The following is a 14729-nucleotide window of genomic DNA, read 5'->3' on the forward strand; positions in this document are numbered from 1 at the left end:
TAATAATCTTTTACTTTCTAGATTTTGCTTCTTACATAAACGTATAAACGTATAAACGTATTAACGCATAAACGCATTACCGCATAAACGGATAAACGTATAAACGAAACCTAATAAAATATTGAGACACTCGCAATGGAGATACTCACATTTAAATAAATTTTTATAAAAATAATAAATATAAACCTTTGATTGCTATTTATATATCTTTTAATTTCAGTTTCACATAATCCTTTGCGCTTTCTTTAAAAGAAAGCAGAAGTCAGTAATTTTTTATTCTATTTCGCTAATAATATTTTATTTTTATAAAATGTTTAAGTATTTAACATGAATAATTTAATTGTAGTTAAGTAACAACGTTTAAATATTATAAGTAACTAATTTTTGTTCAGGTTATTTGTAATCGCAAACAAAAATAAATACTCGTACGAATGGTCGGTTTTGATTTTCTAGTTCATAACTTCCTCATCATAAGCTGCAGTAACATAGATATCCGCATTCTCATCCGGACAAGGTAGAATCCTCAAAAACTGTTTATCTGCTTCTTAGTAATTTTGTAATTTGCAATCCTTGTGCTAATAATGATTATTTATTTTTAATATAATTTTTACTTTTTCTAAATTTTAGGTATGTGTTTGTGTGTTTGTATGGATGTGTTGGTTTGTATTGATCCCTCGCTTGATTTTTGTTTCATTTCTTCAAAGTTCTAATGTCTGGGTCTGGGTTGAAATGTCTAGGTTGGCTAAAGAGGTGCAAGGAATGGATTGGTGCTGTGTAGTGGTGCTTTGCCTTGGGGAACTGGTAAGTCTGGCGATAGTGGTTTTGTTAAGTTAGCAACCCATTCTGTGTCAAAGGGGTCTACAGCGTTTGGTGCTGAGCTTAACGATTGTGCTTGACCCGTTACAGCACAGAGTGGTGCACGTTTAATTGGTACTGGTGAAGTACTTTTGACTACTTGACCATACCAATGATCAGCATTGGGTAGTGGCGCAACTACTTCAACCGGACATACAGTCATTGTTACTGGCGCTGCTATTGTTGTTGTTGGTGGTGTTAATATTGCAACGGCATTTGTTGTTGGCGTTATAACTGCTTGAGATGTCGTTTCAGTTGAATTCATTGGTGGCGAAGTTCTGGAAACTGGCGAAATGGAGGCAATTCGCGGCGTTACTTGTGCAGTAGGTGTACTATTAGTGCTGCTTATTCCAGTAGCAATATACCCATAACTGTTTGATATTATAGGCGATGCAGTAACTATTTTCTGTTGTTGTTTTTCAGCTGCAATAATATTCTGATTAATACTTAAATTATTATTGAAATTAAGATCGTCTCCAGTGCCAATCAATGTGTCTGTTTGTGTTAGTAATGACAAGCCTTGGCTCAGCTCTTGACATAGCTGACTTACTGTATCAACTGTTGTACTACTATCGATTTCTGTATCAAGTCTTGCTTTGGCCGGTGAGACTTCTGGTATAGGTGAAACACCACGATTGGGAGTAGTTAAAGCAAGTGTGTTGGTATTAGCTGTTAAGAATGCTTTTTGCCGCTCTGCATTGGACGGAAGATCATTAATACGCAACGACATTTGTCGTTTGAAAGGCGACTGACTACCGATTGTGCTGAAGGCTCGAAATGAACCCTGCCTTTCTAGCATGGCTGCTGTAGCATGAGGTCTTTCAATGGCAAATGGATTGTATAGTTTTGCCTGTAGCTGTGGTGGAACTGCCACTTCATGTGTGTCGACACTACGTTCATTACTTGCCAAACGTTCAGTTAGAGTTTGCTGACGAAATGAGCCAGTACGTGTAAAATTTGCACTTTTTGCATCAAATGTCATTGTTACACCACACTCCTTTTTCCGACGTTGTTTACGTTCCAAACAAACGGCAAACGCATGACCAAAAGCATGCGATAGACGTTCACCAATGTCCTTGCATGAAAGAAAACCATGACACATCCAACGACGAGTAGTACCCTCTCGGCATATATAGCTAAATCCACGTTCATGATTACGATCTGGCGCACAAAAACTCACTTTCTCAATGGTCTGGTCAACAATAAGACCTTTCGTTTTATCATCGACTACACGAAAACCATCCCCACTTATATGAAGCATGCCACGAACTGGACGAACAGGATTGGAATTCTGTAAAAATATCAAAAAAAACGTAATTAACTGTCATTTTATTATATATAAATTGTAGTTTTCACTTTTTTTCATCTAACCACCAATTTAATGGCACTATTAAAGTACAACTAATCGATTCTAAATTTATAAATAGAACAACAAATAGAAAAATTATTTAAGAGAATGAGTTTGTACAAAATAATACTTAGATTAGAAGCCTTCATTATCTTCTCTACTTTCAATTTTATTTTTTGTTTTTCTCTACACATATCCATCCAATATTCCTCATGTACAATAATGTAATCTATTAATGTTTCGTTATCCTGTCTATTATCTTTCATATAAGTGATGTTTATGTAGATGGTATCTAAAGTTACCTTAGAAAGCTTAAGAGCAAAAATTTTAAACTACAAGGAATATCTATTTAACATTAAATATGAATAAGTATTTAGTTAAAAAAAAAATAAAAAAAATAAATAAATAAAAATAGATCTTTACTGTCAGTACTGGAAAAAAAAATTTATAAAACAAATATATAAAAATAACTATGAAATATATCAGTATAGACCTTAATGGATATGAAAACTTGCCATAATAGTTCTTCTACTCCACTTCTACTTTTTTAATATTCTTTAGTGAATTTTCTTACATATTATACGATCATTCATATTAACAATGTTTCTCTACCTCTAAGACCGACAAACTTATAATTAAATAAATAACGGTCCATTAATATTGCCAAATAGTCCATTATATAAGTATGTAATTTATTTGTAAGTTATAAACTTATAAGTTATAAAATAACTTACCCTTAAAACTTTCAAGGCCTCCTCGCAAACTAGTATGCCGCGCGATTCAAATACCTCAACACAACCTAAATATTTTACAGGGAATGAACATGTTGCTGAACGAACAGCTTCTTCATCTGCTTGCCATTGATGTAGTATCGATGACTCAGTTACCCAATCATTTCTTCGTCGAAACGACTCATGAAAACATGGTTGCGAGGGATCCATTTTCTTTGGTGACTTTCTATTAAATCGAAATGATGCGGGCTTCTATAAAAATGTAAATCAAGGACAATAATCAATTCAAAATGTTTCACTATCAGAAATTTAGGACAAAATGTTAAATGAAACGAATATAAATTTTTCTTAAACCTTACATATCTACACATACTGAGATATAACCTACATTTAAATCTTTGACACCTCTTGTAAAACCATGTTCAAGTGGTTCACGAGAGCTTGACGACGAGTTTCCCATTTTTCAATTGATCTAATTATCTTCTAACCTCTAAGTATAACAGTTTAACACTTCCTAAATATAACAATTATAAGAACTCGAATGAACTGTTATTTTCAACCGCGATAGTAAGAAAGTCACCGTACCGAGTCTCTTCTACTCCCGGATTTCTATTATTTCTATTAAACTACCCAATTTTGAAACCGACTAATATACCAACTGAATTTTTTCTACGCTAAAAAAACCAAATTAATATATTATCTAACAAATTTTTTTTTTTAAGTCAAAATTTTTAACTCATACTTTCTGTCACATTTTTTATTTTCTCAACGATTACTGCGTAAACATTTCAAACAATAATATTAATAAAATTGATATTTGCATAATTTAAAATTAAATTTAAAAAAAACATTTTCGCATACTTATCAGGCAGTTCAACTGACCCTAATAATAAACCCCAAAAATTTTTTATACACATCCTTAAAAACTTGATTCAGCTCTTATTGAGCTTTTATTGAATTCCAAAATGGAATTACCCACAATTGAATTAACTACAGTACTAGAGTTGGTCATTTCAGCAGATGCATGTATTTGTAGGAATTCCGAATAGAGGATTCCTATATTTTAAAAAACTTACAAAATCTGAACAGTCTGCGAAGTCCTATATCATCGTATTGCAAAGTCTACAAAGCCTTGATTAGTTAATGCATGTCGAACTAATTTCGGTCACATAGTGAGAAGGGGAACAACCTTAACAAAATTGCTTCCCGTTTAGAGAAAGAAAGATAGGTGAATTTTGAACAACCTGATACACTACAACAAATAATATAGATTTATATAACACATCTACCATTTCCCAGTTTGATAGTCCTCTTGTTTATACAGTCATATAGTTTTAAATTTTAAATTATTTTTATATAGTTTTGTATTTTTTAATTTATTTTTATAATAATTTTTTTTGTATTTTAAATCATTTTTTTATATAGTTTTTTGTATTTTAATTTATTTTTATAATTCAATATATTAAATTTTTTTCTAAACTGATGTTAAACCAAGGCTCAAAGTTTCTTAAAAGCTCACCTTACACGTGCTTTATACTTATCCAGCGGTCGTGAGAGCGAGAGCGTGAAAGCGAAATGTTGCCAGATCTCTCCCGCATAATCGCTGTAAAAATCACATGTAAAGATCGCTTTAAAGTTCTTGGTTTAGTGTACCCACTTAGAAATCAATGTCAATATGTCAATATGTGACTATATAATAGGTGTACCGGTACAAAGTGAGGGTAAAGATACAAATGTTCCGACAGGGAACATGTGAAATATATATTTAGTATACATCAAGTCATTGAACAGACAACATCATATTTTTTCATCGTGTTAAAAATGTCGAATTTTGTACCAGAAAGTGATGATTTGCGGAAAGCATTAATTTTTTGTTTTCATTTGAAGAAAAGTGGTGCAGAGTCGCATCGAATGCTTGTCGAGATATGTGATCATGCTCTATCGAAGCAAATGCAAAAGATGGTTTCAACGGTTCAGAAATAATGATTTTGATGTGAGAAATGAAGAACGTGGAAGACCGCCAAAAAAGTTTGAAGACGCCGAATTGCAAACGATATTGGATGGAGATGACACTTTGGGTCAAAAGCAAATAGCAGAAATGTTAAATGTTGCACAACAAACAATTTCTGACCGTTTAAAAGCTATGGAAAAGATCCAAAAGTGTGGAAAATGGGTGCCACATGAATTGAATGAAAGACAGATGGAAAACCGAAAAAACACTTGTGAAATTTTGCTTCAAAGACACGAAAGAAAATCGGTTTTGCATCGGATTGTTACTGGCGATGAAAAATGGATTTATTTTAAGAATCCTAAAAGGAAAAAATCATGGGTTAATCCGGGACAACCATCAACATCGACTGCAAAACCAGATCGATTCAGCAAGAAGACAATGCTGTGTGTTTGGTGGGACCAGAAAGGTGTGGTGTACCACGAGCTCCTAAAACCTGGTGAAACCGTCAATGCTGGTCGCTATGAACAACAAATGATAAATTTGAACCATGCATTGATCGAGAAACGACCAGAATGGGCCAGAAGACACGGCAAGGTAATTCTGCTCCATGACAATGCACCTGCACACAAAGTAAAACGGGCTCAGGATGCAATCAAAACACTTGGCTGGGAGCTGCTACCCCACCCGCCGTATTCACCAGACTTGGCTCCTTCCTACTACCATTTGTTTTCATCGATGGGACACGCATTGACTGAGCAGCACTTTGATTCCTACGAGGAAGTCGAAAATTGGGTGTCTGGTTGGTTTGCTTTAAAAGACGAACAATTTTTTTGGCGTGGAATCCACAAATTGCTAGAAAGGTGGTCAAAATGTGTAGAAACCAATGGCCAATACTTTGAATAAATTGTTTTTTACTTTCCTATTAATAATTAGTGTTTTATTTTTACCAAAAAATGCTCATTTCATACCGGTACATCTGGTAGACCTGTTTCATAGTCAGGTTTAGCAGACAGATTTATTTCAGGATTAGCTTCCTCTGATTTCTGATTGGTGTTACACTTTAAAATACTTTTTCATAGAAATTGATTTTTGTCAGACGAAAAATCAAAAGCTATTATAAGGAGGGTTTTTTGGAATGATAAAATTGAAGTTTTTATTGTACCATTTTGCTTAGAAGTGTTGTGTCTTTCTTGGTAAAGTTGTAGCAATGATTTTGTTTTACTTTTCGCCTTTATTTCTTATGAACTGGGAACATGCCTTATTCTGTGTTCTTTCGCTTCGTGACCCATACCTTTGTATTTGTTTCTATATGAAAACACAAGGCATAGTAACACTGTTATCTATTTAGGCAGATATGTGGACCCATTAAGATAACCCCCTTTCAGAGAACTCAATCCCTATTTTGACTATAGTTTTCAGAAATGTTTGCATATGTTTATTTCATTTCGTGATGACTTCTTTAATGTGAGCAAAATAAATCTTTTATTTATAATCTCTAGATCATATCGAAATACAAGAATCAAATTATTTTAAAATGTTTTTATCCATGGAAACTAAAAGTGAATTGTATCAAAAATTTTCTTTTTAAACTCGATTGCATTATCCTGTACCATTTGTGGCAATACTGAAACTTGACCTATAAACAACAAACAATTACACTTTAGTATCTTTAAATTTTAAAACTTTTTATTTATTTAGAAATTTCATCTAATTACAGAAAGTAATATTGTAGAAACTTGTTCAAATCAAACATACTCGATATGTACGATTTAAGGAAGAATTTTGAAGCGCGTCTCTCACATTGATGACGGCGTCGTTCTCAATTTATACAATACGTAACGTATCAGTGTAAATATATGTACAATAACAATAAAATATATTTCAAAATATACATACACATACATAAATACATTTATAAATTTACATAGAAAACTTCAGTTGTAATTCAGTTATATATGTTATTCTTACTATTTTCTTTCAATATTGTTTATCGTTAGTTGTATAATTTGTATATTCGTTAAGCATATCTACTATTGCTAATCACTTTTAAAGTTCTAACAATTTTAAAATTTATCGAAAAAGATTTCATTGTGCATTTAATTCAAAATATCTTAGGTGCAGTACATTTTAAATAGATAATTCCAAAGCACGGATCTTAATCCCAAAGTTTGTATTCTCATGCAGTCATGCAGTTCTGCTCAGAGTCATGCAATTAAGATCTTTAGTATAATATCTAAATATGAAACACTTGTAAAGCAAAAAGGCATTAAAATTAGATAATTGTATATTTTCGTATATTCTCTTATATCGGAATAAACCTTAACCTTACGTGCATGTACATATATAGTTTTCTATATAATAAAACAATTTGTAGAAAACTCAACTTAATATTGTATATGAGTTTTTTCTTTATTTAATTATGTACTCATATGTATGTAATCATTGAGATGGTCATATATTAATGCGTGTGTCTAAATAATAAATAAAATGGAATCAAAGGAAACTAAAAAATGCTTTCATTACTGAACGTTCTCTACACCCATTTTAAATTATTAACTTGCGCTCCTGACAACAGAACCGAAGAGCTAATAGAACACCAACTAAATCGAACCCATTTAGATTTCAAAAATATTTTTCCTATTCAAACAATATTATCCAAAACTATATAATTGGATTACATACATGTAATCTTGTGATCTTTCGATATCCATGTATTTACTTTATACTGAATTAATAACTCACTTTTCTGCCTTGATAAACGTTGACAATTATATCTAATATTTTTAATCTGAGCAAATGTTGTACAGTTTGATAAATGTAATGATCTGAGAGATAGAACATTGAAAATGCTATACATAAGGAATGAGATACGATTCCTATTCATTTTCTTCAACCTTCTGCAAACCTCCTTAAATGATATAAATAAGAGTTCCATGGAGCAGTCATTGGGTTTATTTATGAATGAAAGTTCAATTTTTTTAAATTCAAAAACCAATAAGCAAAGTTTTAAAGCTTTATGAGTCGCCAATGTCGTCCTCTCTGACTCTCTAGAAGAAACAACAAGCAACATCAAGATATTGAGAATAAGTGCAAGAACAGGAAATCAAATAATCAGCCACGTGATGTATTGTATGTATTATCGGTCTATTATTGGACGTTTCTCTCTAAATTTCGAATTCAATTAATTTGACTTAAAATTTAGAATTTGATTTTTTCTTGTATGTGTAACAGTGTTAAACAATTCAATCTACAAATAAAAGTTTCAGTAGAAAATAATCGCCAAGATTTTTAATGAAATATTAAAAACGGATTGAATTCACTTCTAGAACCGTTATTTCGTTAAATTACAATAATATTTTCGAACAATATTAATTACTTCAAATTTTTTGAAGATTGATATTTAAAGCATTTAAATATATTATGAGGTTATATTATATATTAACATATCATTGAAGTAGACAAAATCACATGTCAATCATCTATCTAATAATCTAAACTACTAAAAGTCTGTTTGAGGGGTCTGTTTTCTTTTAATATTGACTAATCAATCCTATATTCTGTAATAAAGAAATATAGCTATACATATTTATTATAGATATATCTATATATTACCTGAATAGCAATGTAAGCACGATTGCAACTTTTTAATACCATTTAAAAAGTAAATCAAAAGGAAAATGAAGGACTACTATTTTTATATACGAACGACATCTCTATTTGAAAAAAATATCCTTCAATCGCACTCCATTTTCTTCAAATAAACACGTATAAATTTGTAATCAAGAGCAAAACATATTTAATTCTTTACTAATGAGTACAAAATACGCGATTGAAGTACCCTAACATTTAAACCTAAAACTTTTAAAATCCTACCGAGCTAATAAAAATATGGATATGTAATATCTAAGAGTTTTTAAGAACCATTGGGTCTATATTGTAAAGACACTTGCTAACACGGACGACCTAAAAAAATCAGAGTTCCACAATTTCCGGAAATATTTAATTCTTGAAAATTCGCTTAATTCGCTGTAATTAACTAAACCTCTTTTGCTATGATTATTAAACAATTTTAACACGTTTTCAATAAAACAATTGCATCCAGGGCAATATTCGGGCTAAGCAAATTCTTTGAATTCTTAATTTTTACAGAATTTTCAAAAAAGTTTTTAAACTATAAATATTACTTATTCGAATTTTAAAACAATTATTTCATTTTAATTATAAAAGGTGTAAATACCATATTCAATCTGTGGTATTTCAGAAATGTAAATAGACATCGATCTGAAGTAAGATTCGGTCAAATAAGCTCATAAATATATAATATACTAAATTGAACATACTAAAAGGTCATAACCATATACCATATACGTTCAAAAGCCAGATACTCATATCCTCACTACAATATTTTTTATACCTTTACTTACTATTTCTTACTTACTATTGGTACACCGTAATTGGCCACAACTATTAATGAGTAAAGATACTTAACGACACTAACCCGGGTGTAAAGAAATGAGCAATGAGTGAAATTAAAAATAAAGAAAAAAATTAATTTTATAACGGACCATATTACTTCCACAATACCTTCGAATAATACCATATTCAAGTAAAGAAATTATGGAACTGAATTTCGTCGCAATCTAATATGAAGAAATAATGTCCATCAGAGGAACTGGAAACACCAATAAATGAAAAGTCCTTTGAAATATCGATGCCTGTGTCAAAGTGAAGTGTAATTTAAATTTAAAGAAAATGTTAGCAGGACCCGTCTGTACAGGATGTAATATTTCTTTGGATAACATCCAATGAGCAACAACAATTGCTCAGTTTATTAACATTTTTAATATGGTAATGACTTTCAAATATTTCAATACTACATAATTAAAGAAAACTATTAATAATGATTAATTTGCATTAAATTACATTTTTCAATTATATATTTTCTATAAAAAAACTTAAATTAATGACAAAATGTTTATTTATGCTTATTTATTTATTTATTGTGATTTGTTTCGTTTATCAGGCAAAGGACAATTACGCCAATGGCTGAGAATCAAAAACAACTTCTCCTATCGGTAGGTAGGTATGGTTGCATGTGCATTGTGTACCTGAACAGTGAGTTGAGTTCCAACAAACTCCCAGTACACGTGATATGTAGAGGCTTGAACATGACAGAAACCTCGGATTTCTTACGTATTTTATTCGATTTTGTACTAAAAAGGATTCAAAGCCTTTTTTTCATTTTTACATTTTTTACATTCGAAAACTTAACGACAAAGATGAAAACAAATAAATTTCAAACGAAAATACATAACATACTCTCATAAATAATAATCTTTTACTTTCTAGATTTTGCTTCTTACATAAACGTATAAACGTATAAACGTATTAACGCATAAACGCATTACCGCATAAACGGATAAACGTATAAACGAAACCTAATAAAATATTGAGACACTCGCAATGGAGATACTCACATTTAAATAAATTTTTATAAAAATAATAAATATAAACCTTTGATTGCTATTTATATATCTTTTAATTTCAGTTTCACATAATCCTTTGCGCTTTCTTTAAAAGAAAGCAGAAGTCAGTAATTTTTTATTCTATTTCGCTAATAATATTTTATTTTTATAAAATGTTTAAGTATTTAACATGAATAATTTAATTGTAGTTAAGTAACAACGTTTAAATATTATAAGTAACTAATTTTTGTTCAGGTTATTTGTAATCGCAAACAAAAATAAATACTCGTACGAATGGTCGGTTTTGATTTTCTAGTTCATAACTTCCTCATCATAAGCTGCAGTAACATAGATATCCGCATTCTCATCCGGACAAGGTAGAATCCTCAAAAACTGTTTATCTGCTTCTTAGTAATTTTGTAATTTGCAATCCTTGTGCTAATAATGATTATTTATTTTTAATATAATTTTTACTTTTTCTAAATTTTAGGTATGTGTTTGTGTGTTTGTATGGATGTGTTGCTTTGTATTGATCCCCCGATTGATTATTTTTTCATTTCTTCAAAGTTCTACTTGGAATGTCTGGGTTGGCTTAGGAGGTGAAATGAATGGATTGGTGCTGTGTAGTGGTGCTTTGCCTTGGGGAACTGGTAAGTCTGGCGATAGTGGTTTTGTTACGTTAGCAACCCATTCTGCGTCAAAGGGGTCTACAGCGTTTGGTGCTGAGCTTAACGATTGTGCTCGACCGGTTGCAGCAATATGTGGAGCACGTTTAATTGGTACTGGTGAAGTACTTTTGACTACTTGACCATACCAATGATCAGCATTGGGTAGTGGCGCAACTACTTCAACCGGACATACAGTCATTGTTGCTGGCGCTGCTATTGTTATTGTTAGTGGTGTTAATATTGCAACGGCATTTGTTGTTGGCGTTATAACTGCTTGAGATGTCGTTTCAGTTGAATTCATTGGTGGCGAAGTTCTGGAAACTGGCGAAATGGAGGCAATTCGCGGCGTTACTTGTGCAGTAGGTGTACTATTAGTGCTGCTTATTCCAGTAGCAATATACCCATAACTGTTTGATATTATAGGCGATGCAGTAACTATTTTCTGTTGTTGTTTTTCAGCCGCAATAATATTCTGATTAATACTTAAATTATTATTGAAATTAAGATCGTCTCCAGTGCCAATCAATGTGTCTGTTTGTGTTAGTAATGACAAGCCTTGGCTCAGCTCTTGACATAGCTGACTTACTGTATCAACTGTTGTACTACTATCGATTTCTGTATCAAGTCTTGCTTTGGCCGGTGAGACTTCTGGTATAGGTGAAACACCACGATTGGGAGTAGTTAAAGCAAGTGTGTTGGTATTAGCTGTTAAGAATGCTTTTTGCCGCTCTGCATTGGACGGAAGATCATTAATACGCAACGACATTTGTCGTTTGAAAGGCGACTGACTACCGATTGTGCTGAAGGCTCGAAATGAACCCTGCCTTTCTAGCATAGATGGTGTAGCATGAGGTCTTTCAATGGCAAATGGATTGTATGGCTTTGCCTGTGGCTGTGGAGGAACTGCCACTGAAGGCGTATCGACACTACGTTCATTACTTGCCAAACGTTCAGTTAGTGTTTGCTGACGAAATGAGCCAGTACGTGTAAAAGTTGCACTTTTTGCATCAAATGTCATTGTTACACCACACTCCTTATCCCGACGTTGTTTACGTTCCAAACAAACGGCAAACGCACAACCAACAGCATGCGATAGACGTTCACCAATGTCCTTGCATGAAAGAAAACCATGACACATCCAACGACGAGTAGTACCATCTCGGCATATATAGCTAAATCCACGTTCATGATTACGATCTGGCGCACAAAAACTCACTTTCTCAATGGTCTGGTCGACAATAAGACCTTTCGTTTCATCATCCACTACACGCAAACCATCCCCACTTACATGAAGCATGCCACGAACAGGACGACGACGGGAATTCTATAAAAACAAAAAGGAAAATTAATTAACTGTCATATTATCATATAAAAATTCTGGTTTTCAGTTCTTTTTATCGTGTATCATATATAATAGAAATTTTAAAATATCTAGGAAACTATCCAATGACATTATTAAAGCACAACTAATCGATTCTAAATTTATAAATAGAACAACAAATAGAAAAATTATTTAAGAGAATGAGTTTGTACAAAATAATACTTAGATTAGAAGCCTGTAAATTAAACGAGTACTTCATTATCCCCTCTACTTTCAATTTTATTTTTTGTTTTTCTCTACACATATCCATCCAATATTCCTCATGTACAATAATGTAATCTATTAATGTTTCGTTATCCTGTCTATTATCTTTCATATAAGTGATGTTTATGTAGATGGTATCTAAAGTTACCTTAGAAAGCTTAAGAGCAAAAATTTTAAACTACAAGGAATATCTATTTAACATTAAATATGAATAAGTATTTAGTTAAAAAAAAAATAAAAAAAATAAATAAATAAAAATAGATCTTTACTGTCAGTACTGGAAATAAAAATTTATAAAACAAATATATAAAAATAACTATGCAATATATCAGTATAGACCTTAATGGATATGAAAACTTGCCATAATAGTTCTTCTACTCCAAATAATTTAGGTATAGTAAAACTACTATTACGCTACTACTTTTTTAATATTGTCTAGTGAATTTTCTTACATATTATACGATCATTCATATTAACAATATTTCTCTACCTCTAAGACCGACAAACTTATAAATAAATAAATAACGGTCTATTAATATTGCCAAATAGTCCATTATATAAGTATGTAATTTATTTGTAAGTTGAAACTTATACAAGTTATATGGACTTACGTCGATGTATAATACTCAAAATAACTTACCCTTAAAACTTTCAGGGCCTCCTCGCAAGCTGGCATGCCGCGCGATTCGAATACCTCAACACAACCTAAATATTTTACAGGAAATGAACATGTTGCTGAACGAACAGCTTCTTCATCTGCTTGCCATTGATGTGGTTTCGATGATTCTGGTACCCGATCCTTTCTTCGTCGAAATGAATCACGAAAAGATCGTCGCAAACGATCCATTTTCTTTGGTGATTTTTTACTAAATCGAAACGATGCAGATTTCTATAGAAGAATAAAATAGAGATACTGATCAAATAAGGATATTTTTTATTATCAAAATTTCAAGATTATACGAATATAGAATTTTTATTAAATATTATATATCCATACATATTTCTTAATGTGCTTCGTAGAAGAGTAACCTACCCCATTTTTAACATCACCAAATTTTCCTCTAGTAAAGCCACGCTCAAGTGGTTCATGAGTGTGTGACGACGAGTTTCCCATTTTTCAAATCAACTAATTATCTTCTAACCTCTAAGTATAACAGTTTACCACTTCCTAAATATAACAATTATAAGAACTCAAATGAACTGTTATTTTCAACCGCGATAGTAAGGAAGCCACCGTACCGAGTCTCTTCTATTCCCAGGTTTCTGTATCACAATTGCTTTATTATTTATTTATTGCTTTTTTATTAAATTGCTTTTGTTATTGCTGCTGCAGAAACTTTCAATTGATTTAATTGATTTATTTAACATTAATGTTATTAGCAGAAAGTATCTCAATTTTGAAATTGACTGATTGATCGATTGAATTTTCTCTGCGCTGAAAAAAAACCAAATTAATATATTATCTAGCAAATTCTTGATTTCTTTTTAAAGCCAAAATTTTCAACTCATACTTTTTGTCACATTTTTTACTGCTTATACTGCTTATATATTTCAAACAATAATATTAATAAAATTGATATTTGCATAATTTAAATTTAAATTTAAAAAATACATTTTCGCATACTTATCAGGCAGTTCAACTGACCCTAATAATAAACCCCAAAAATTTTTTACACACATCCTTAAAAACTTGATTCAGCTCTTATTGAGCTTTTATTGAATTCCAAAATGGAATTACCCACAATTGAATTAACTACAGTACTAGAGTTGGTCATTTCAGCAGATGCATGTATTTGTAGGAATTCCGAATAGAGGATTCCTATATTTTAAAAAACTTACAAAATCTGAACAGTCTGCGAAGTCCTATATCATCGTATTGCAAAGTCTACAAAGCCTTGATTAGTTAATGCATGTCGAACTAATTTCGGTCACATAGTGAGAAGGGGAACAACCTTAACAAAATTGCTTCCCGTTTAGAGAAAGAAAGATAGGTGAATTTTGAACAACCTGGTACACAACAACAAATAATATAGATTTATATAACACATCCACCATTTCCCAGTTTGATAGTCCTCTTGTACAAGTGAGATTAAGTGAGATTTTTACAAATTCTTATACAGTCATAT

General features: G+C 31.6%; 2 protein-coding genes across 2 annotated transcripts; both read right to left on the minus strand.

Annotated features, from left to right (window-relative positions):
* Nucleotides 1-295: 295 nt before the first annotated feature.
* LOC119689286 (protein numb-like) lies at nt 296-3622 on the minus strand. Its single transcript, XM_038104078.1, has 3 exons — nt 3323-3622; nt 2938-3186; nt 296-2146 (listed from the first exon to the last, which is right to left on the minus strand). Exons 1-3 carry the CDS (start codon nt 3392-3394, stop codon nt 743-745), a joined length of 1725 nt encoding a protein of 574 aa, XP_037960006.1. The 5' UTR covers nt 3395-3622; the 3' UTR covers nt 296-742.
* Nucleotides 3623-9868: 6246 nt separating this feature from the next.
* On the minus strand, nt 9869-14033 carry LOC119688875 (protein numb-like). The gene is made up of 3 exons (XM_038103536.1): nt 13637-14033; nt 13244-13492; nt 9869-12342 (listed from the first exon to the last, which is right to left on the minus strand). Exons 1-3 carry the CDS (start codon nt 13715-13717, stop codon nt 10912-10914), a joined length of 1761 nt encoding a protein of 586 aa, XP_037959464.1. The 5' UTR covers nt 13718-14033; the 3' UTR covers nt 9869-10911.
* Between the last annotated feature and the right edge of the window lie 696 nt (nt 14034-14729).

This window comes from Teleopsis dalmanni, chromosome X, assembly GCF_002237135.1.
Source record: "Teleopsis dalmanni isolate 2A chromosome X, ASM223713v2, whole genome shotgun sequence".
In the NCBI taxonomy this organism is placed as follows: domain Eukaryota; kingdom Metazoa; phylum Arthropoda; class Insecta; order Diptera; family Diopsidae; genus Teleopsis; species Teleopsis dalmanni.